Raw genomic sequence first — 25387 nt, forward strand, 5'->3', positions numbered from 1 at the left:
ATAAGATTTAGGGATGGGCTGTAATGGCCAATGCACATGACGAAATCTCCACCGTATAAATCCTGGGCGGAGATTCCGTGTGCAGCTGGTGCTACTGTATGACTGTGCGGACTAGTGCCGTCCCCATTGCCGTCCCTTTTGCCCCCAGCAATGCACTCTGGGCGGAATTCCACCTAAAAAACAGACATGTTTAATGTTTCGGCTGAGTTCTGTTCCCCCTCGAAAAGTTCACTATAGAAATTTCACAGTGTACACAGTGAAAATCTTATAGACAACAATATTAACTTTATGCGCTGGAATTTCTATGAGGAATTCAGAAATTCTGGTGTGTGCATGGGACATTAGAGAGCCCCAAATATTCACCTTATATTTACATAAGACGATAGACATGTACAGTGGTCCCTCAACATACGATGGTAATCCGTTCCAAATGAACCATCGTTTGTTGAAACCATCGTATGTTGAGGGATCCGTGCAATGTAAAGTATAAGACAGTGGTCTACAACCTGCGGATCTCCAGATGTTGCAAAACTTCAACACCCAGCATGCCCGGACAGCCAACGGCTGTCCGGGCATGCTGGAAGTTGTAGTTTTGCAACATCTGGAGGTCCGCAGGTTGAAGACCACTGGTATTGGAGGTTATACTCACGTGTCCCCGCCGCTCCGGACCGTCACCGCTGCCCTGGATGTCGCCGTCCATCACTGTCGCCGCGTCCCCAGGGTGTCCCCGACGCTCCAGCAAGGCCTCTGCGTCCCCGGCATCCTCGCTCTCTGTTGCCGCCATCACGTTGCTGCGCATGCCGCTCCTATTGGATGACGGGACGACGTGCGCAGCGACATGATGATGACGATGGAGAGCGCCGACGATGCAGGGGATCCCGAAGAGGACGCACCGGAGCCCCGAGGACAGGTAAGTGATCGTCAGCGGATCACACGGGGCACCGTAAACGGCTATCCGGTGGCAGCTGAAGCAGTGTGCGCTGCCGGATAGCCGTTTATGCGATGGCCCCGACATATAAAAGCATCGTATGTTGATGCTGCCTCTGAGAGACCATCGTATGTCGAAATGATCGTATGTTGGGGCCATCGTAGGTCGGGGGGTCACTGTACATACTAGTGTCCTCTTGGAGTCTACTGGAGTTTTACAAGGACTATAGGAAGTAAAATGATATTTTTTTGCCATATTATTTACTATCCGATCACACTGAAAATGTGTTTATTCATTGTTGTATTTTTTGCAGTAAAGAATCCAGTGGATGATTACATAGGCATTGACTATTCTCTCCTGAGTGATCCCGATGTGTCAGAAGACAGTTTAGATATGGATTTTAGGGTAAGGTATAAGAGCTGACATAAAGTACTGCAATATTATAGGATTCTTTATTATATGTAAGCCTCTATTGTATGTTTGCAACTGTTACTATCATTTAACAAATAAACATCTTCAGCAGCACCATGGTTGGCATAACCATTTGGGTATTAGGGCTGTACCAGATGGCCCATGGCTAGATGGGGCCCAGAGATCAATAAGGCTGGGTTCACACCACGTTTTTGCCATACTGTTTTCAATCAGTTTTTCTAAAGAAAACCATATGACAAAAAAACGGATGGAACAGTATGGGAAAAAGTAAACCGTATGCGTTTTTTAAACCGTATACTGTTTTTAAAAGTGCATACAGTTCCGTCCATTTTTATAAAAAAAAATACGTTTTTGAAAATGTTGTCCATTTTTAATGGGAGGGGTCTTGGGTGGGGACTTTAGGATGCAAATGCACATGTCCAAAGTAAAAAATCATATACGGTTTCCCGTATGGAACCGTATATGTGTGCGTTTCCCATAAAAAAAAAAACGTATGTGGTTGCAGTACGGTTTTTAAACCGGAAACAAAACCATGGTCAAACACTGTTTTGAGTACGGGAGAAAACCGTATTGCAAGCAAACTGTACGCAACCGGGTGCATACGGTTTTCAATTATTTGTCTATGTATACGGTTTTCAATATGGTTCCATACATTTTCTATAGTGAAAATGTATACGGGAAACGTACTTGAAAAACGTGATGTGAACCCACCCTAACATCCCTTTAAAGGAGTTTTTTAATAGTTGACATGAAAATCCCTTCGGTCTGTCCTAAATGTCTTTTAGGGAGAAGTCCCATCTCCCTATAGGCTCCATATCTTCCAATGAACCCAAGCAAACCCCAACTGAAAATGGGACGAAGAAGAATAAGGAGTAGTCATAGTTCATGCTGTTATCAGAACAGAGACGAGCAAAAAAAATTAAAAGGGGCACAGCACCCAACTAATTCACTGCCATCTGTTCATGGGGGTCTCAGCACCTGGACCCCCCACTGATTGAAACTTTTGATGTTGCTGTGACATATCAGAAGTTAATGTGAAGGTCTGGTACTCTTCATCCCCTTACTACAGCTAGAAGTACAAATACAGTAACAGTAAAATAGTAGCGCAAAACATCATGAGAACAATACAATAGTACAAAAACATATACATATAAGGCACCATCAACCAACGCCACCAACATCACCAACAGGCCCAGCAGGGTACGCAGTATGATACAGCTCTATCACTTACCATCTCACAACAGTTCTCAATTCTACAAACAGTGACATCATCTTGACCAGTTAACCAAAACGGACCAATGACATGCAAACGGATAAAAAGTACGCTTTATTGAGGATTTGTTTTCGGTCGTAGGCATCATGTCGGCCCCAATAAAACTGTGTTTCATTGTTTTCAGGGTATGTTCTACTCATTAGATTCTGAGAACGACACCATCCCCAACACATCCCCGGCCCTTTACATAAAGCAGAAGGAACGCATGGTCTACATCGCCCTTTCCGAGTATTTTTTTGATTCAGCAATGTACGCGTATTATCAGTCGAACGTGCTCAGTTTGGACATTTCGAATGAACAGGTAGGTGTCATTTATCTCAGGTAATAAATTATTTTTTTGTCTCATAAATGCTCTTGGAGTGTCTGTTCACCTGTAAATGGTATCTTCAACTATGCAGGTGGATAAATGGGTACTGTCACTTTAAAATACTTTTGACAAGTAGTAGACCACAACCGATTAAAACTTTTGACATCTCTCTGAGTGTTCAGACCCCGACTGATTGATAGAATGAGGCAGGAGACACCTGCACTAAGCATGTTGTGCGTTCAGAGATGGGATTCTATATACCTTGCTTGTAACCAGTGGTTATTTGAATTACTGTAGCCTTACTATCATAGTGAACCAGTCTGCCCATTCTCCTCTGACATCAAGAAGGCAATTTTGTACACACAACTGCCGCCCACTGGATATTTTCCCTTTTTTGGGCTATTCTCTGTAAACCCTGGAGATGTTGTTCTATTACTTAATGCATTTCTGTTCTACAGATGCCTAAAGACTTGGAAGTCTTGCTGAGGACATCATACTTTGGAAGTCTAATGCTTCTGGTAAGGAGCTCTAATTGTATTGTTATAGTGTAAAGAATAAATAATAACTGTATCGTCCCAGTAGGTCTCCTATGGAATTCTGCTGTTTACGGGGGCGTTTGCCGGGATGTGAGCATGAGTATGAGTGTCTGTTTTTGTCTGTCTGTGTTGGGCCTTTCTCCAGTCTCGGATCAGGCTTTTATAAGCTGAAGGCGTGTTTAATCCTACTTTGGATCCCTGTGTTTGTTGTGATACTGGTTTCAGAGACCCAACGGAGACTGTTGTTTTTCTGTTTCACCATGTTGGTGTTGTATGTAATAAAATTGCTAAATCTAAATAAATACTTTAAAAAAAAATATATTATATATATATATATATATATATATATATATATATATATGTCTCATTAGCAGTACTATTAGGCTGCGTTCACACATTTTTTGCCTTATTTTGAGCCCTAGTTTACTTTTTAGCCATTTACGGCTCAAAATAATGCTCAAAAAAGGATGTGTGAACATAGCCTTACAATATAAATCAGATGAAAAGACTGGCAAGTAATCATAGTGCAAGTATTGTCATAGAAAATACTATTATACTACTATAATACTACTTTTTTTTAAAGGACAATTAACTTCCCTCCTTGTGATAGCTTTCTAACAACATATTTGTTTCTTGGGGGAGGGGGGGGCATCTCAGGAGCAGAGCGACCATGACAGAACACAGGAAGTGGGGGTGGTGCTTGACTAGTGCTAGACTGCGTACCAACAATCTGTAAGCCTGTGTGCCTACTCCAGAGGGTCCACACTGTGCTTAAAGGGCAAATCAAGGCTTCCTTCTTATTTTACCACCGATAAAGTTGTGAGTGTCCTTTGTATAAATAATTGTATTCTTACTATGTACACAGTGCAGCTTCCTAAATGTAGCCTAATCTCCCCTCCTTTTAGTCTACAGGCTTGCCGTCATCAGCAGTTCAGTGCTGTTTCTTTCCTTTCTGCTCAAAGCCAGTGCATTAATAATTCCCTTCTTCTCCTAAAAGTGCCATCTATAGTAGTGCACTGTAAATCATCCCTCAGCAAAGTGCCAGTCTGTTCTGTCCAAGACACTTTCTCCAGTACTATGCTATGGCGTAGCAGTAAGGAGTAGGTGCTTTCCTGTGGTTGGCCAGAGAAGTAAGGGAAAGGAAGGCCAGATGTTTGTATTGCTGGCAAACAGCCCAACTCTGGTCCTGCCCCCCGGGCACCATAAAGGGGACTCTCAGAGAATTTCAAAATCACCTTGTTAACACTGTAACAAAAAACTCAGGTTCTTAAAATTCTTTTAAAAATACAGATACACTTGTCCTTGAAGGGACCTTGTTACATTCAAGAAAAAAAACATTAGTTATATGAATTTACCAATTATGTGTTAGTGATTAAAAAAAAATTATAAGTTTTGTAAATAAAAAGTGCGAGCTGCGTGTCTGTTTTGTGTAATCACTATTGTTCTAAAGCAGTGTCCTCTTGACTGTGGTCTGCCAGATGTAGCAAAATTACAACTCCCAGCATGCCCAGACAGCCAACATTTGGAGACCACTGTTGTGGACTGTGTAGAATACCGTCCGCCGCTCAAAATTCTGATATTTTATTTATTGTGCAGGATCCAGCCGTGGCAGAGGCACCTATGAAACTGGAGCTACGTGTTTCTACCCCTCCGCGGTTTACCATAAAGCCGACAGGAACCAGTGTTTCAGTAAACGCCATTCTGAACATCTACCTGATTCCAGAAGACCAGCCCCCTGTGCAGCTAAGCAGCATGACCATGGTAGGCCCACAGATTTTACATAAACTTTTGACTTGTCTAACAAATGTGTACAGATGTGCATTTATCCTGTGTAGAGTTGCTTTTTCACATTTGGATTGGTGTGGCAGCCTGAAAAGGGAGGCGGGTCATGTGATCTCTGCAGTGATGCCTGTTCCATCATGGCTTAGCGCTGAGCACAGCTAGTGAGAGATGCTGTACAGCGCAAGACCGGGATGTCTCAAAAACAAGCAGGTGATTTGGAGGCCATCCCGGGACGGCTGAACGACACCTCAAAGTTGGGAATGTCCCACCGGATCCGGGACAGTTGAGACACATATTCTTTGCTGTATTTTAGCCCAGTGGCCATGTGTTACCGAATTGTTGAGAATGGTATAGAGCACCATCACACTATGCATGTTGCTTTTTTGAAATTGCAGTTTTTATGTAATTTTTCAAGCATTTTCTTCTCCCCTTATTTTCCTAAAACTTCTTCCTGAAAGGAAATCTGTCATCAGTGTCACCTGCACTAACCTGCCGGTACAGAGAGGTAGTGCAGGTGACACTGATGACAGCCATACTTACCTGGTCCCATTCCGTGCTCCAGTTCTCCCAATATGCTTCAAGTCATCTTCGGAACGAAAGATACAGCGGAAGATTTAATTCTGCATAATTCCCCTGCTCCATCCAGAGCTTTTGCAGAACCTCTCATTTAACATAAGCCCATCACACAATCAATCAGGTTGCAGCACCCGCTATTCATTCCCTGTTTGCTCCTCTGTCTGTAGCATTGTTCACCACAAGGCAGTAAACTGCTGTACACACACCTTATTCTTCCTAAATGTCCCAGTAAAGATATGTCTGTGTATATGACAGGGAGAAGGTGGTGTAGCTGTAGGGGCTGGTCAGAGGTAATGACATCACTCAGGTGGTGGGACTAGAGCACAGAGACAAGATCCAGCCAAGCCTCCTGAGACAGCAGAGGATGATGTGTTGTCTCAGGAGAGAGGAAGGGGCCAGGGAGATGCTGAGACAACACTACAGTGACAATGAGAGGGCTTAAAAAAAAAGTTCCTTTCGGGGGGGAATGACGCAAAAACATGCCAAAACAATTGTGATAACACTAAATTAGCAAGTTATATATCTTATAGTCCTATTTAAATACAATTTTTTGATACTGGAATACAAATGTGGAACAGAATGTGTAGAAAATGTTCTGTGCGGGTATGTCCCCCTGTACCTATATACTACAATACTCTAATGTAGAAAGGATTAATTTTAATTCTACAACCAACTAACATTTAACTAATATTTGTGGCACCAAAACACATTTCTAATTGGAATTCATTATTTGTACAAATTATGAAGGTTTGCTTTCAAACACTTATATATCCATAGGAATCACGTCTCAGTGCTAGGGTGACTCTGAAGAAGACTACTTTAACGGTTCAGCTGGACCTTAAGAGGTATTTTCCTTTTTCTTAAAAGCCATGCATACAGTATACATATGTGTTTCACCTATATTAGCAATAGAGAGGGAAGTGCTCATGGGTGTTTAGGGAGAGGTATTAGCTGTAAAGAGCGACGTGCTCATGGGTGTATAGGGAGAGGTATTATCAGTAGAGAGGAAAGCAGTCATGGGTGTATAGGAAAAGGCATTAGCAGTAGAGAAGGAAGGGGTTATGGGTGTATATGGAGAGGTATTAGCAGTAGAGAGGGAAGGGGTTATGGGTGTATAGGGAGAGGTATTAGCTGTAAAGAGCGACGTTCTCATGGGTGTATAGGGAGAGGTATTAGCAGTAGAGAGGAAAGTAGTCATGGGTGTATAGGAAAAGGCATTAGCAGTAGAGAAGGAAGGGGTTATGGGTGTATATGGAGAGGTATTCGCAGTAGAGAGGGAAGGGGTTATGGGTGTATAGGGAGAGGTATTAGCTGTAAAGACCGACGTGCTCATGGGTGTATAGGGAGAGGTATTAGCAGTAGAGAGGAAAGTAGTCATGGGTGTATAGGAAAAGGCATTAGCAGTAGAGAAAGAAGGGGTTATGGGTGTATATGGAGAGGTATTAGCAGTAGAGAGGGAAGGGGTTATGGGTGTATAGGGAGAGGTATTAGCAGTAGAGAGGGAAGGGGTTATGGGTGTATAGGGAGAGGTATTAGCAGTAGATGGAGGTGTTCATGCTGCTGTGTTAAGCACTGGTTAGACCTCACTTTGAGGCTTGTGCCCAGTACTGGAGACTGTATCTCCAGAAGGATATAGATAAATTAAAAAGAGTTCAGAGAAGATACTAAACTAGTACATGGACTACAGGATAAAACTTACCAGGAAAGGTTAAAGGACCTTAACATGTAGAGAAGAGACAAAGGGATACGATTGAAACATTTTAATACATAAAATCAACACAGTAAAGTAGGAGAGGAGATTTATGTAGGAGTAAAACTATAACAATAGGAAATAGTGTTATATTAGAGGGGAAAGGTTTGGGCAGTAATATTAGGAAGTATTGCTTTACTGAGAGAGTAGTGGATGCATGGAATAGCCTTCCTGCAGAAGTGGTCGCTGCAAATACAGTGGAGGAGTTTAAACATGCATAGGATAAGCATAAGGCTATCCTTCATATAAGATAGGGATAGACATAAAGCTATCCTTCATATAAGATAGGGATAAGCATAAGGCTATCCTTCATATAAGATAGGGATAGGCATAAGACTATTTTCCATATAAGATAGGGATAGGTATAAGGCTATCCTTCATATAAGATAGGGATAGGCATAAAGCTATCCTTCATATAAGATAGGGATAAGCATAAGGCTATCCTTCATATAAGATAGGGATAGGCATAAGACTATTTTCCATATAAGATAGGGATAGGTATAAGGCTATCCTTCATATAAGATAGGGATAGGCATAAAGCTATCCTTCATATAAGATAGGGATAAGCATAAGGCTATCCTTCATATAAGATAGGGATAGGCATAAGACTATTTTCCATATAAGATAGGGATAGGTATAAGGCTATCCTTCATATAAGATAGGGATAGGCATAAAGCTATCCTTCATATAAGATAGGGATAAGCATAAGGCTATCCTTCATATAAGATAGGGATAGGCATAAGACTATTTTCCATATAAGATAGGGATAGGTATAAGGCTATCCTTCATATAAGATAGGGATAGGCATAAAGCTATCCTTCATATAAGATAGGGATAAGCATAAGGCTATCCTTCATATAAGATAGGGATAGGCATAAGACTATTTTCCATATAAGATAGGGATAGGCATAAGGCTATCCTTCATATAAGATATGGATAAGCATAAAGCTATCCTTCATATAAGATAGAGATAGGCATAAGCTATCCTTCATATACGATAGGGATAGGTATAAGGCTATTCATATAAGATAGGAATAGGCATAAGGTTATCCTTCATATAAGATAGGGACAGGCATAAGGCTATTCTTTATATAAGATAGGGATAGGCATAAGGCTATCCTTCATATAAGATAGGGATAGGCATAAGGCTATTCTTCATATAAGTTAGAGATAGGGATAAGACTATCCTTCATATAAGATAGAGATAGGCATAAGACTATCCTTCATATAAGATAGGGATAGGCATAAAGCTATCCTTCATATAAGATAGAGATAGGCATAAGGCTATCCTTCATATAAGATAGGGATAGGTATAAGGCTATCCTTCATATAAGATAGAGATAGGCATAAAGCTATCCTTCATATAAGATAGAGATAGGCATAAAGCTATCCTTCATATAAGATAGGGATAGGCATAAGACTATCCTTCATATAAGATAGGGATAGGCATAAGGCTATCCTTCATATAAGATAGAGATAGGCATAAGGCTATCCTTCATATAAGATAGAGATAGGCATAAGACTATCCTTCATATAAGATAGGGATAGATATAAGGCTATCCTTCATATAAGATAGAGATAGGCATAAGGCTATTCTTCATATAAGATAGGGATAGGTATAAGGCTATCCTTCATATAAGATAGAGATAGGCATAAGGCTATCCTTCATATAAGATAGAGATAGGCATAAGGCTATCCTTCATATAAGATAGAGATAGGCATAAGGCTATCCTTCATATAAGATAGAGATAGGCATAAGACTATCCTTCATATAAGATAGGGATAGATATAAGGCTATCCTTAATATAAGATAGAGATAGGCATAAGGCTATTCTTCATATAAGATAGGGATAGGTATAAGGCTATCCTTCATATAAGATAGAGATAGGCATAAGGCTATCCTTCATATAAGATAGGGATAGGCATAAGGCTATTCTTCATATAAGTTAGAGATAGGGATAAGACTATCCTTCATATAAGATAGAGATAGGCATAAGACTATCCTTCATATAAGATAGGGATAGGCATAAAGCTATCCTTCATATAAGATAGAGATAGGCATAAGGCTATCCTTCATATAAGATAGGGATAGGTATAAGGCTATCCTTCATATAAGATAGAGATAGGCATAAAGCTATCCTTCATATAAGATAGAGATAGGCATAAAGCTATCCTTCATATAAGATAGGGATAGGCATAAGACTATCCTTCATATAAGATAGGGATAGGCATAAGGCTATTCTTCATATAAGATAGGGATAGGTATAAGGCTATCCTTCATAAAAGATAGAGATAGGTATAAGACTATCCTTCATATAAGATAGGGATAGGTATAAGACTATCCTTCATATGAGATAGGGATAGGTATAAGGCTATCCTTCATATAAGATAGAGATAGGCATAAGGCTATCCTTCATATAAGATAGAGATAGGCATAAGGCTATCCTTCATATAAGATAGAGATAGGCATAAGGCTATCCTTCATATAAGATAGAGATAGGCATAAGGCTATCCTTCATATAAGATAGAGATAGGCATAAGGCTATCCTTCATATAAGATAGAGATAGGCATAAGGCTATCCTTCATATAAGATAGGGATAGACATAAGGCTATCCTTCATATAAGATAGAGATAGGCATAAGGCTATCCTTCATATAAGATAGAGATAAGCATAAGACTATTCTTCATATATGATAGGTATAGACATATGCATATCCCTATCTTATAAGAAGGATAGCCTTAAGATTATTCCTCATATAAGATAAGGTCAGGGACTGGTCATCGTATTCAGAATATTGGGCAGAATGGTTAACCATTTAACAATAATAATAATAATATGTTAGGTACTTTCCAGTTATCTATGGAGGACCCTAGGTATGCCATAGTGTATAAAAATTATTTCTGCATATGGATTTTTAAAGACTGATAATTAGATGTCAATGATTGATCAATGGCCTTTCTGACATCCTGTAGGTTCAGAATATACTCCAACAAGTCAGCGCTGGAGTCTTTGGCGGTGAGTGAAGTAATAATTTCAGTATATTCCTCTTTTTGCAGGAATATTATAATAATATTATAATTATTATTTTTACCATTACAGCTCATTCCCTTACAAGGCCCCTTAAAAACCCTTCTACAGTTGACAGTGATGCCTGTCCTTAATGGTAAGTGTACTCTCTGTTATTTTTAGTGTAACTTGAAGATGCGGGGTCCTAAATCTTAAACAGGTGTCCCAAATATAATGCTTCATTAATAGTACTGGCCTTAAAGGGGTACTCCCATGGAAAACTTTTTTTTTTTTAAATCAACTAGTGCCAGAAAGTTAAACAGTTTTGTAAATCAATTCTATTAAAAAATCTTAATCCTTCCAGTACTTTTTAGGGGCTGTATACTAAAGAGAAATCCAAAAAAGAAATGAATTTCCTCTGATGTCATGACCACAGTGCTCTCTGCTGTCCATTTTAGGAACTGTCCAGAACAGGAGAAAATCCCCATAGCAAACATATGCTTCTCTGGACAGTTCCTAAAATGGACAGCAGAGGTCAGCAGAGAGCACTGTGGTCAGGACATCAGAGGAAATGCATTTCTTTTTTGGATTTCTCTTTAGTATACAGCCCCTAAAAAGTACTGGAAGGATTAAGATTTTTTAATAGAAGTGATTTACAAAACTGTTTAACTTTCTGGCACCAGTTGATTTAAAAAAAAAAAAGTTTTCCACGGGAGTACCCCTTTAATGGGCTCTCTTGGGCTCCGCCCCTGGGCACCCTCTACACCACTTATAGTTACGCCCCTGCTTACCCATACTTTAGTTGGCAATAAGAATTGTACCTCTTTATTTATAGTTTAAAATGTATTTCACAGACAGAACAAAGCGAGGTGTCAGCATCCCCCTTCCAGAGGGTTTGGATTTTACTCGAGAGACAACTACTCACCATGCTGTAAGTTGTCCTTCTCCTATAGTGCTAATATTACTGCACATGAGAATCAATTGAAATTCATTGTGTTGCTTCTTATTTTTTCCTCTCCAGGGTTTTATTCTCATTGGTGGTGATTTACACTTCTCCGTGAGTCTCCGGGACGTCATTAATAAATACCGTCCTGACCCAACTGCCCCAGCAGAGACAACCCAAGGGACCAATGAAGCTATCTGAGATCCAGAATATTGTGACCTTCCTTGATGGCTACAAGAGGTTCATCTAAGAGATAGTTCTGTGTGAGCTTATCACAAATCTAAGGTGTCTCTAATTCAAGGACATCCCAAAAAACTCCAAATCCAAACCAGTGCATAGAGGGCGTTCCAATGGATGTGGATAGGCATCAGTCGTAACTGGTGTGAGGGCATTAGCTTCCAGAGAAACCTATGTATCATGATCAAGTAGAAACTGATAACAGAGAACCATTTATTGCTACCACCCTAGAGACTATTTAACATTTCTAAAAGGATTACCTGAGGAATTAACCATCGCCGAGCAAACAGAACACTAACAATCTTAGACTAACAGGTAATATACAGAGTATAGAACAGTCTGGTATGAGTTGTGTAGCTTTGACTTGGGAAGAAAGTTTACAAGGGCTCACTGAAGCGACTGAATATGTCAAAACTTTTGCAAACTTGTCTTCTGGCACCATGTGAACTGTATGAAAAAATAAAGAAATATTCAGGATTTGTAATTTGTAGATATGGTTTGGCATCACATGAGTCTGTGGGATGGCTGGGTGCTGTTTCGTGGCTTGTAGCGCCCACATTGGCCACTAGGTTATCCTATACGTGGTTTGGCACAGTGCTGCACAACTTAAATGGATGGTACTAATTCCCCTGGTGACACCCTGTGTAGAGTTCTGTCAGGTGAAATTTGATTCCCCCTGATATTTAGTGTGCAGATGATAAGCTGGACACAGAGATAGGTGAAATGCAACAGAGGTCTCTACTTTGGAGGTAAGAGGATGAGAAGAAAAAAGACCTATAAAACGGCGCTGCTGGTTCACCACATCAGAGACAGAGATAGGGGTTCAGGAGCCACTTGGGATCCACTTTTATTGAGATTACGCGTTTCGAGGGGAGCCCCCTCTTCTTCAGATCTGAAGAAGAGGGGCTCCCCTCGAAACGCGTAATCTCAATAAAAGTGGATCCCAAGTGGCTCCTGAACCCCTATCTCTGTCTCTGCTGTGGTGAACCAGCAGCGCCGTTTTATAGGTCTTTTTTTCTTCTCATCCTCGCATCTCTATCAGGACCCTCTCTGAGTCTAGTGACCTGCGGCACAGCAGCTGACCTCCCATCCTGTACCCCCCCCCCCCCCCCCTCCTGGGTGTTGGGTGATACGCCTCTATTTTTCTATACCAAGGTGAGCGAGCGGCCATCTGAAGGGGGCATTATATTGCCCCAGCTGCTGTATCTTATATCTACCTTTGTTTCCACTGGGGTAATGCACGAGGCGCCGTATACGGTTGTCCCTTTTCTATCTTATTACAGGTACATACTTTGGAGGTAAAGTACAGTACTTGTAATACAACAGATGAAACATTGGCTGGAGCAGTAGAGCGCCCTGAAGGAAAGTTATGTAGTATGTGGGGATCCAACAGTCTATGCTCCACTCTAAGCCTTTTTAGGAAAAAAAACACTAGTCCACTGATTCCCTGCAGATATCCAGAATTAACAGTAGTACTCAATGAATTGAGCTGCAATGCCCACAGCATGGTTCAGGTCCTTAGGTAATTCTGGCAGCCACAAAGTGTCTAGGCCCAGCCAGAACCCCCAAAAGGTCCTAGATGTGGTATGGGGTTTCTATACAACTTCTCTCCACGCACCCAAGGGTGTTCCCTGGGATGAAGATCATATCCCGGGCACTGAGGACAAACTAAAAGGAAGGATATTAGGTGCTGCTTATCCTTTATCACTTTGAGGTAGAGCCCATTAGACTGATAGTAGTTTCCTCTCTCCAGGGAAACAAAGGCTGAGCTAGGTGAGCAGACCCCGTCAACTAGCAAGAATGTTCATAATGTTTATCTGTCGGACAGTATCAGTGAATGGGCTCCCTTACTCACAGCCAGTATAAAACACAGTACAATTAGATATAAACAAAACAACATGATAACACTTGTAAGCAATGAAGATAAATGTCCACTACCAGTACTCATTTCCTACAGGGACACATAGTAGGACACTGCACTAATTAAGGAGGAAGAGTTAAAGAGCTCTATACTGCAGTCGGATGAGGATCCCCCTACAATGCTTGTTAAAAAGGGAAAAAGGCCCTGCCTGTGGATCCTGTATGCTCATTGTAAACCTATAATTGTCCTTTCTGTTACTAGCCTAAATATCATGGAGGCGGTGCCAAGCCATAGAAGCACACCTTCTCCCTCCTCATTCAACCCTGCCCTGCATGATTGACAGACAGGGTACAGCTTTCAGTGTGGAGCCCTGTATGTCACAGTCAAAGCATGCAAGGGTGTGGGAGGGAGCAGGCATGCTGCTGCGGCTTAGCACCGCCTCTGACACTTCAGCTGATAACAAATAGGACAATATTAAGAGTTTACAAACAGCGATTAGTAGCACTAAAGGTCCTGTCAGTTATATCTCTTGTCTGCTGGGATCTGTAGCTCTATAGCTGTTCCATATCTATCTCTCTCTATCTCATATCTATCTATCTAAAATTCTGAAGAGGACCACACTCTCTGTGGGTGCACACTCACATTATCACTCTGTGTGGGTGCCCGCTGTTAGGTCAGGGGTCGACCATGAGGACAGAAAAAAAAAATCCAGCAGCACTCCCAGGAATGTGATGAATTAGTGTTTGGCTTTATTCATCAAATAGTGCAGCAACGTTTCGGCTGCCTCACGCAGCCATTATGAAACCTTGATAATGGCTGCGTGAGGCAGCTGAAATGTTGTTGCACTATTTGATGAATAAAGCCAAACACTAATTCATCACATTCCTGGGAGTGCTGCTGTTTTTTTGTTTTTTTTTCTATCTATCATCTCTCCACCCTATATATATGCAGCACTAAAGGTCCTGTCAGTTATATCCCCATCAACACCATCAGGGAAAGCTTTACTTTACAGCCCCCACAACCCATCTTCACACCTGCCCAGTGCCCCTCCCCAATGACTCATTACTCCAATGTTACTGAAAACAAGCTTTCCAAACTACTCTCCTCTTCACACCCCACCACTTGTGCACTTGACCCAATCCCATCTCTTCCCTAACCAGACTTCATCACGGCCCTAACCCATCTCTTCAACATATCATTAAACACCGGTACTTGTTCCTCATGATTCAAACAGTCAACCATCACACTCATCCTCAAAAAAACATCTCTTGACTCATCCTTCTTTTCCAGCTCCAGCCCCATCTCACTTCTTCCCTTTGCTTTAAAACTCCTTGAACAACATGTCTATCTTGAACTGTCCTCCCACCTCTCATCCAACTCACTCTTCGACTGCCTGCAATCTTTGGCTTTTGTCCCCACTATTCTACTGAAACCGCCTTAACAAAGGTGGACAGTGATCAGTTGGCCGCAAAAGCTGAACGCCAATACTGTTCTCCTTCTCCTTGACTTCTCCCCTGCCTTTGACACAGTCGACCACTCTCTCCTGTTAGTCTTTCTCGGTCGCTTTCCATTGGGGGACACCTATACTGATGGCTATATACTCTTGCCACTAGGAGGCGCTTACAATAGGAAAAAAAGTCGGCTCCTCCCTGGCAGGATACCCACCTGCAGTGAGGTAATCAGTTTAAGCTAGTGTCAGTAGGAGAAATCACAGTAAGGCAACACAGTGCCGTAAGGTGAACAAATGGGGACTCCCAAGGCCGGGATCTCACTAGATCCTGTATTAAAGGAGATTCACAGTAGAGTTTAGCACCTTTTAGGACTATAAAACTGAATTTTATTAACTTAATACCTCAAAGACTATCACAACAAAATAATGAAATAATAAAGGTAAATGTGCAAAAGAAGTGATAAAGAATAACCACAACTGCGCTGTGTGTATGCTATAGGAGATAGGATAATGAGCAACAATGGATGTAATGTATGCTGATATGGCAGTGGGAGCAATATACGTGTATGGGCGGGGGAAAGGATCAGGATTGATGGATATGATGCTACTGAGGAGGGAATGTGCCCACCCTAGTAAGCTGAACCCTCCTTAACTGGCGCTGCCTTTTGAGGGACCCATCTCCTTAACAGGATGGCCTCAACCATGGTGACGTTCCCTTCCTGTGGCTAAGTGCTCAGGAGAAAAAAAAATAAACACAGTTACTTAAATACTAGGTAGTGATGGAGGTAGATGTATTAATTATCGTAATCTCCTACAGCAATACACGGTGGCAGAAAATAAAGGTAAAAAAAACACACATCAAGCAACATTAATGGTTAAAATCATAGAATCAGCATCCATATGGATAGCGGATGCGTGATATACCCTGAGCTTAACCCTGTCAGTAGGAGGCAAGACACAGGGCTGGTGCTCTCCAGACCTGGTCTTTTTAATTATTTTCTAGTAAGGGATGTTTAGTTAGGTTCTTTACTCCCTTTTGTTTCCTTTTTTCAGGTGGGGGTTCAGGAGAATGACGCTACCTGTTCCCCCATATGCGATTAAGGGGCACAGACATATAGTATGTACTGTTAACCCCTTCTTGCCAACGGCCATTGCCTGGAGGTTGTACCCTGGGTCCTGGTCCCCCACTTGCCCCTACTCGCCACGCTATCTTAGCCTGGTATGATGCAGCATGGCCATAAGCTTGTTGAAGACTTCAGGATGAGTATGTACAAACCCCCTTTCCTACCCCACTGCTGTGCGAGGTGTCCGAAGGAGTGACCCATTGTATACTATGGACCCATACCAGTAAGCCAGACAGTGGTCTGTGTGGTTTCCTCACATCACATGGCTGATGTATCTGTTGCTGGAGTTCCGGTACCCCATTGCTCTGCAAGGCATACAAAGTCGTGTCCCAGCGTGTTTTATGGACTGTGGACAGGGTAATGGGGATGCATTCCACGGCTCCTCAGCCTCCCCTTACCTCCCACGGTGGTGGGGATACGATCCATGGCTCCTAGGCCTCCCCTCCCTCCCACAGGTGACAGAGAGGCACAATGATCACCTATCTGGCTGTCCCCTTTTCTCCAGCGCCTGGAAGTGTACTTGTTCAGCCAGACTCTTGTCTGCACAGTCTCCATCGCTGTTGGTCTCCCATCTCTGGGCTGCGGCGGGCATGGTCAGGTTTCCTGTACCTCACTTCTGGTGTAAGGACTCTGGCATCAGTCCCGAGTACCTGCAGGGACCCTCATCCAGTCAGCCAGACTTTCGTCTGCTGGGTCTCTTACGCCACCAGGTCGCCCGTTAGTTAGGTCATGCTCCCCATGTTTCTCCATGGGCCCTATTCAATACACCATATACTGGTACGCAGGGTTCCTTCCTTTACCAGGTTCCTCTCTACATGCCTGCTGCTCTCCCGGGCGACGGCAGGTAACCCACTTTCTGTGTGTGTCCATGGTCCCTATGCCAGATAGCAGACTGTTTCTGCATGGTTTTCTACTTTGCCAGGTCACCTTCCCCCTTTCTGCTGCCCCCGTGGCTACAGTCCGGTGACTAATTTTCCAGGTGAAGTTCTCATAGGACTTTTTATACCTGCCTGCCTGGGTGTAACGTTGGTCTGCTTGGGGCATGGTTGTGACACCCCGTTGGGTGCTGAGCTGTCTTCCATGTTGTCGGACTTTTGGATGCCTGCGTTTGCTTTCGCATCTGCAGTCTTGGTACCCCACTACTATAATACAGTAACCATGTCGATGTCCCTACATATGCTAGGTCACTCTACACGTGTAGCGCCCACCTTCCATTTTTTTCAGTGGGCTGTGCCTCGGGCCTTCCTGTGATCTTGTTTCCACAGTTTTCTGACTGTTGAGCACCGCTGTTCTGGCATGGGGCATGATGGGGCGACACAATTGGTTCAGCCCCCTTATGCCTCCAGGTATCTGTCCTGGGCTCCTGTGCGGGATGGTTCAGACGCCAGCCCCTTTTGCCTTAGAAAACGACCAGGATGGCTCCATTGACACCCTTCTGGTCCAGGGTTTCACCACGTTGGGGTATTCCTCTCAATGCTTTGGTTACTGTGGGGGCGTGTACTTCATACTTCGATTCGTAGTCACGTCTTTGTATCTTTGCCCAGCATCAATGTCCAGATTTCCGATCTCTCCGGGAACACAAATTAGCTCCTCCATTCCTCGACTTGTTGCAGGGTTCCTGGGGACTACGTCCACCCGGTACTTTGCCCCCTTGCCTTTGGGCGGCATTTCCCTGCTCACACTGGCACACTTGACCATTACCCTTCCACAGGGGTTATGGGGATCAGGGAGCTTGGCATGGTCTGGGCCTGGTTTTCATCGCGATTACCCCTTGTTTTCCCCCTCCTCTATGTAGGTGGGGTACCTGGGCTCTTGTTTTTTACTGAGAGCAATCAACTGAGCTGTGCACTTTTGCAGCCTGGCTCTCTTCCTGTTTCTTGGTTATCTACTGCTGCTCATGCAGCCTTGGCACTCCTCTTCTGTTGGAGGAGTTTATGCGAACTTGTATGGCTCGACGACAACCAGTCTAGCACCATCTGTTGTTTGGGTCGTGCCATTGCTCTCCTTCTCCCTTGGTGCAATCTCCCCGGAGGGGTTAGTTCCTCCTTCCCTTTCTTGGTGTCAGCTGCGCTACACTGTCCTGACAGGATGTTGCTTCGGTCGGCTCAGAACGCTGGGGTCCATGTCTGGTTAGTCTCCTGGTCTTGGACACTATCCTAGTATGCAGTGGTGTGCCTTCTTTTTCCAGGTCGGCCCTTGTGGTTCTTCGGGGTTGTGGTCTCGGGCAGGTTAGCTCTCCTGCCTCAACTTCTCCATGATTCCATTGTGGGGGCGGTCTTTCTGTACTGCACTTCTTCTTGTCTAGACATAGAAGTTTGTCACCCAGAGCGTTTCATAGACATTGGGTTTACTTACTCTACAGGTGTACATCTTCCAGGCGACTCGGGAACCTCCATTTCTCATGTCGGCTGCTCCAGTGTTCCGGGATGCTCCTTTTGGCTGTTTATTCTTACATGTACGTCTTCCAGGTGACCCGTGTACCTCCAGTTCCCATGTTGGTTGCTCTGGTGTTCTGGGATGCTCCTTTTCAGGGCATTCCGCTCCCTTTTTTGGCCTTATTCCTTCCGTCTCCTCCTTCAGGGTCCATGTACTTCCGAGGCGGTGAGCATTCCGGTCATCCAGATTACGCTACTCGAGTTTATTTCGTCTTCCAGATGCTCGCGATGGGCCCCTGGGACAGGGTTTTTTGGTCTGCAGCTGTTCCGGTTATCGCTTTTATGCACAGGCCTCTCCAGAGCGAGTCTCCATCTTTTTTCCAGTGTTTTTCTGGTATCCACCTCCTGTACTCACCTTCTGCTCAGGCGTACGCTGTTCTCCCTGGAGTTTTTTTATTTTTTTTTCCAGCCATGTTCTCTTGACTCGGTTGACTCTGGATGGGGTTCTGTTGTTGTGCCTTTTTCCATTTAAAAAAAAAATAATTTTCTTTCCCAGCCTGGCAAGCCCTCTGTCTGGTTCTGTGTTCCTTGGAGTTGATTTCCTATCTCCTCCTGGGTTGGTTCCGGCCCATCTGGTTTCTGGTCAACCTTTTCTTGTCTATATGGTCCGTAGACTTGGAGTCTCTACTTAGGACGGTCTCTTCTTGGCATCCTAGTCCATCTCCATGGATGGGGGTTCTTCCAGGAGCTCTGTTCGGCCTCGGTTGTCTCTGCCAGGATCTCTTCCGCAGGCCTTACGGTCGAGTGGGTTCGGTCTCTGGACTGATTCCCCTTTCGCTGTTGGTTGGTTTTTCCCACTTTAGGGGACTGCTTTGGTATGTCCCATCAGTAGAAGTGTCCCCCCATGAAGAGCGACTGAGAAAAGTAGATTTGTTTTGTACTCACCGTAAAATCTCTTTCTTGTAGCCTTCATTGGGGGACACCGCACCCACCCATTCTTCCTCTTTTTTCTGGATAATTTTTTGGTTCTTTTTATCCAGGATTCCTTTCTGGGGGTCCTTCGGACATATTTTTTTGTTGTTTTCCTACTGCTTTGTGACAAAACTGATTACCTCACTGCAGGTGGGCGGGTATATCCTGCTAGGGAGTAGCCGACTTTTTTTCTTAGTGTCAGCACCTCCTAGTGGCAAGAGCATATACCCATCAGTATAGGTGTCCCCCAATGAAGGCTACGAGAAAGAGATTTTACGGTGAGTACAAAAAAAATCCCCTTTTCTCATCCCTAGGCATCACAAATTTAGCCATCTACTGGATACCTCACCAGCCGCACATTCCGCGTCTCCTCATCTTGCCCTCTCTCTGTTGGAGTCCCCCAAGCACTGTCGTAGGGCCCCTACTCTTTATCTACACCCTCGGCCTGGGATAGATTATAGAATCCCGTGGCTTCAAGTACCACCTCTATGTGACACTCAAATCTACCTCTCTTGCCCTGATGTCACCACCCTCCTATCCAAAATCCCAGATTGTCTGTCAGCCCTATCTTCTTTTTTTCTCCTCCCGCTTTCTCAAACTCAACATGGAGAAAACGGAATTCATCATCCCCCCCCCCCACAAACGGCCTGTCAATCACAGTCAATGGCTCTACCCTCTCTCCAGCACCCCAAGTCCGCTGCATTGACTCGCACTATCTTTCAAACCACACATCCAGACCCCTTACCACTGCCTGTCGCCTTCACCTCAAAAACATCTCTCGAATCCACTCATTCCTCAACTTTGACTCAACTACACTATCACTACACTACACTCATCATGTCCCCCTTGGACTACTGCAATATCCTCCTCTGCAGTCTTCCATTAAAAACACTTGCTCCCCTCCAATCCATCCTCAATTCTGCTGTTTGACTGATTCACCTCTGCCAATCCCTTCAAAATCTACCCGTTGTCCAACACATTCAATTTAATCTGTTCACCATGACAGATAAGTCTCCTCCATACAAATCTGACCTGATCTCCCTATACCACCCCGCATGTAATCTCTGATTATCGGAAGATGTCCGCCTATGCTACCTCCTGGTCTGCACTTCACATGACCGTCTCCAAGACTTCTCCCGAGCTTCCTTCATACACTGGACCTCTCTACCCCGGCACATCCGTCTCTCACCCACCATCAAGACCTTCAAAAGCAAGACCCATCTATTCAAGCAAGCCTACGACATTCAATAATCCTGCTGCCACTGCACTATTAATAGCTACTTTACTACCTGCTCACAGATGACTTGCTGTCCCCCTTACATACTGTTCCATATACCATATAGTCCATGGCCCATAGACTATAATAGAGCTGTATAAAAACAAGTGTTAGAGAAAGTGGTGGGATGGCTCACTGTTCAACACCCAATTGGCTAGACCAAGCTAGCCAGAAAGTACACCTATACTCCATGTATGGGAAAAGTAAATAAAAATAAAAACAAATACTGGTGCTCTAGGTCTATTTGATATATAGGCAAGAAAAATTGTATAACAATACGAATAAATTAATTAATAAATAAAAATATACAGCACAGAGTTTGTTATAAAAAAAAAAAAAAAAAAAAACACCTACAGGGCCTTTGTGGGTGAAGCAATGATAATAAAAAAAAACTTTTATTCAATCTCCACCCAGACGAAGCAATAATATTCATATACATATTTACTTGCTATTGAGGTTTGCATTAGGGTTATTAAGGTTTCTTAAAGGAGAACTCCTGCCAAAACTAACGTATCTTCTATCCACAGGATAGGGGATAAGTAGCTGAGAGCACTGGGGTCTTTTTGGCGCTCACATAGAAATAAATGGAGTTCATGCCATCTACCGCACACACTCCTCACTGAGAGTCAGGATCCGGTTTCAGATATCTGATGGTCCCTGTGGATAGGGGATTAGTTTTGGTTGGAGTTTTCCTTTAATGTCATTATTGAGGAGGAGAACGATTCACAAGGTTGTAGTCAAAATAAATGAGAGCAGGATTAGAACCCTGGTCACCCACATATAGGGGGAGATTTATCAAAAACTGTGCAGAGGAAGAGTGGTAAAGTTGCCCATGGCAACCAATCAGATTTCTTCTTTCATTTTTAAAGAGACCTGTAAAAAATGAAAGAAGCAATCTGATTGGTTGCCATGGACAACTGCACCACTCTTCCTCTACACAGGTTTTTATAAATCTCCCCTGGTATGTTTACCAAAATGTATAGCCTTTTAGTGGGTAGCATAAAAGCTCATGGATTTTCTGCTCTTCCTCTCGTACTGGAGACCCAGGTTCAAGTCTTCTGATGCTTGGATGCTCCCTGTAAGAGAAGCCCTTGAGCACCAAACCCAAGGATGCCCTTTTCTAAAATTGCTTACAGTAAACCTCTATTAATTCTTGCTGAATCTAAATGTCACGTTCACCAAAATGAACAAGCAGCTAAGAGGGAACATAATAGCTCAGAGGTTATTTGCTCTGTTGTTTGTGCTGGAGACAAAGGTTTAAATCTCTTAAATGTTATTTTCAATCAAAACACTTTTCTAAAATTGCTTACAGTGTTGATTATTAAGCCATGGCTTTGGTTAAGACGTCCTGGTCGAGCTCTATATCAGCTTCTTGGAGTAGTTTCCTTACAGCTTGGGTTGCCTAATGGTACATAAATAACTGTTAGGGAAGGGCAAGACATTGGTCTTAAAGATGTTTTTGCATAGTCTTGAATGTAGGAACATTAAACATCAAGGGCTCAGTTAATCCACCTCTTCTCCAATAGAAAAGGTCATACTCTGTCTAGAAATTGTGATCGATGCGGAGCATTCATTTAGAATTAACATGTCTTGTTTACCAAAATTTCTAGTCTATTACTGGGCAGCATGAATAGCTCAGGGGTTCTCTTCTCTTTCTCTCATGCTGGAGACCCAGGTTAAAATCTTCTAAGGTCACTTTATTACATGAATCTCAGCTGTAGAAAAAGCCCTACAACTGAGAATTCAAAGTGAGTATTATATATAATAATAAATGGTGAATTTTGTTATAACCAACTGCCCCACCAGACAGCTGGTTTATATAGCCAGCACTGGGATGTGAACCAAGGTCTACCAGCATCTATTATCCAGTTATCCCTGGCACTTTACCCCCTCAGCCAGATCTTGCTATGAGAGATGATTACATAAAGGTTTTCTAATGTCATTCTGGACATGGAAGAGAATAATTCACAAGGTTGTGGACAAAATAAATGAGAGCAGGGTGAGGAGCAGGGTCACCCACATATAATGTATCCAACCATTGCATTCACTTACAGACAGAACTGGAAGCCTTGGATGCTACTTCTCAGTGTCATCAGTCAAGTTACTTAAGAGTAATCACAACCCCTTCTCTTCCATATTGATAATGACATTAAGAAATTTTCACTTACTAGCCTGAGCAAGAGCTGGCTGAGTGGGTAAAGAGCCAGAGAGACCCAGCTTAGATACTGGAGACCCTGGTTCAAATCCTGTGGTATGTTATAGATTCTTAAGGTCCCTATTGTTGTGTGGAAGTTCTATACATAACAGAAAGCAGTGCTTTAAGAAAACATTAAGCTTGTTTTTAGATTATTACTGTATAAAGAATCTCCCAAAAATGGCCTTAGGAAGTTTTCCTATATGGAGAACACAAGCACTAGGAGACTCGAACTCTGGTCTCCAGCATGAGAGGCAGAGGGCTATACCCACTGAGCTATCATGCTGCCTTTTAGCAAGCTATATAGTAGTGTTGTTGTCTTCTTCAGGGCTGGAATGTATGGCTCTTGAGACTATCAGCTAAATGTCATGTTTACCAAGATGTGTGGGATGTTACTGAGCAGTGTGGTGGCTTAGAGGGATAGCTGCTGTGTCTTCCATGGTGGAGACCTTGGTTCAAGTCCTCTCAGAGTAATAGGAAATGCTCTAGAGGTGAGGATTCAAGTGTCTAAGGGTTCATCTATAGTAAAGCAGGGGGATATTTAGTAAGTATGTGGGCCAGGATGTTTGAAGTAGTCAAAAAGTTTGCCTAAGTGTGAACACTTAGGCAAATCATTAATTTATGTATAGTATGGCCCTGAACACAAGAAGGACCTTGATCTTCTATAGCATATTGCCAGGACTTGAACCAGGGACTCCAGCATCTCAACTGTGTCCTCTGGTTCTCCTGGCTCTTTACCCTCTGAGCCAACTCTTGCTCTGAGATACATGTGAAGGTTTCTCAGTGTCATTATCGAGATGGAAACAAGGTCTAAATAAATGGATTAGTAGGAAGAGTGGGATTAGAACACTGGTCACCCATGTAAGCATACAGGGACTCATCCCACTGACCTACAGCCAGAACTGGATACCACACAGTGTTCTCAGTCAACAATAATAGAAGCATTTCATACGAGTAAATATAAATGTCCTAAGAGTAAACAAATTACAATGTCCGATGGATCTGATTAATTCTTTTTGTATCTAAACTGAGTGATCATTTCTAAAGAATTTGTATGATTCTGTCCTATTTATTTCTGTATTGTTCTTTTGGCCGTGTTTGTTATCTATTGGCCAATTTTGTTTTGTGAAAACATTTTCTTGAAAAATTCAATACAAAATTATTTGAACCTAAGAGTAAACAAATAATGTGGGGAGGGGGAATCATGTTTTCAACCTTGTGAATCTTTCTCTTTCATCTTGATAATGACACTGCCCTAGTAAGGCAGTGCTTTATAAATCAGGTAATTATTAATCTTATCTTTGTAATATATTTATAGCATTTTTAAGTTAGCTTGAACACCTTCCTACAGCTGAGATTCCATTGGTTAAGTGACCTTTGGAGAATTGAACCTGGGTCTCCAGCATGTCAGGCAGTACAGGTTTCGCCTGCACTATGTTTTAAACCGTTACACCGTTACACCGTTACCAAGAATAAACAGGGAGGCAGTATTATCTGTGCCTGTCATTGCCTAAGCAAACAGATATGCTACTGTCCCTGGTAGGCTGACGTTTACATTACAATGACGCCCACCTCAGTGTACAACCGATGTAGAAAACCTATATATTACAGAATAAGCTAATAAGGTATATTGTGGCCTACAGAATAGGGGTCTCCTACCAAGTATTGTAGTGTGAATCAACACTCTCTGTATACCCACACGAAATGAAGATAAAATACTACGACACGTTGGGTAATTGAAGCATTGTGATGGTAAGCTGAACAGATGTGTTCCACAACAGATAGGCCATTCGTTTCGGATATGGAAGGAATTATCACCTTATTCTAGGAATGTATATAGCACTTCGAGGTAGTGACATCTGGTCGCATCGATTACGATAGGAAACAGGAACATGAAATATTCCATGTTCTGGGAAAAAACATTTCCGATATGAATTTTTTTTTAACATGAGAAAATCACAAGAAAATCACGTCCTATAAATAAACCAATAATAGAGCAACATCCATTACTACCATTGAAACTTTATATCACCCAACAATATGTCACTGGGCCAATTTTTGTCAGAAAGTTTCATCAAAGAATAAAAAAAGAAAAAAAAAATCCTAAAATGGTTGACACAAATACCATCAAGTTTAACTAAGGGATAGAAAGGATGGAAATAAAAGATAGAAGTGGTAAGCTCCCAACTCCGGGGTGTAGACAATTGTAGCCTCTTTAGTTTCTCTGACTGGACCAGGCCCAGCCGAAATCCTATCAGGTCCTGGAATTAGGATGGTAGACGGGGACACATTTACTGATTGATAGTCATGCAAGCTTCAATTTAAAGGGGTACTCCACTGGCCAGCGTTCGGAACTAAATGTT

At 42.7% G+C, this 25387-nt stretch overlaps 1 protein-coding gene and 1 long non-coding RNA gene across 3 annotated transcripts in view; one reads left to right on the forward strand and one right to left on the reverse strand.

Annotated features, from left to right (window-relative positions):
* Positions 1-12251, forward strand: part of PLTP (phospholipid transfer protein) — an 81807-nt gene extending 69556 nt beyond the window's left edge. For both annotated transcript variants that reach the window (XM_056549999.1, XM_056549998.1), the window contains 9 exons: positions 1242-1333; positions 2758-2934; positions 3399-3458; positions 5073-5237; positions 6612-6679; positions 10559-10601; positions 10686-10749; positions 11447-11523; positions 11614-12251. In XM_056549999.1, coding sequence (XP_056405974.1) covers positions 1242-1333; positions 2758-2934; positions 3399-3458; positions 5073-5237; positions 6612-6679; positions 10559-10601; positions 10686-10749; positions 11447-11523; positions 11614-11736 — 869 coding nt within the window. In that variant the 3' untranslated portion in view covers positions 11737-12251. The remainder of the gene's footprint in view (positions 1-1241; positions 1334-2757; positions 2935-3398; positions 3459-5072; positions 5238-6611; positions 6680-10558; positions 10602-10685; positions 10750-11446; positions 11524-11613) is intronic.
* On the reverse strand, positions 1-25369 carry LOC130297480 (uncharacterized). Its single transcript, XR_008849559.1, has 3 exons — positions 24843-25369; positions 22141-22232; positions 1-173 (listed from the first exon to the last, which is right to left on the reverse strand). It is a non-coding gene; the product is annotated as an uncharacterized LOC130297480 (long non-coding RNA).
* Between the last annotated feature and the right edge of the window lie 18 nt (positions 25370-25387).

The sequence above is a fragment of the Hyla sarda genome, chromosome 13, assembly GCF_029499605.1.
Source record: "Hyla sarda isolate aHylSar1 chromosome 13, aHylSar1.hap1, whole genome shotgun sequence".
Taxonomy (NCBI): Eukaryota; Metazoa; Chordata; class Amphibia; order Anura; family Hylidae; genus Hyla; species Hyla sarda.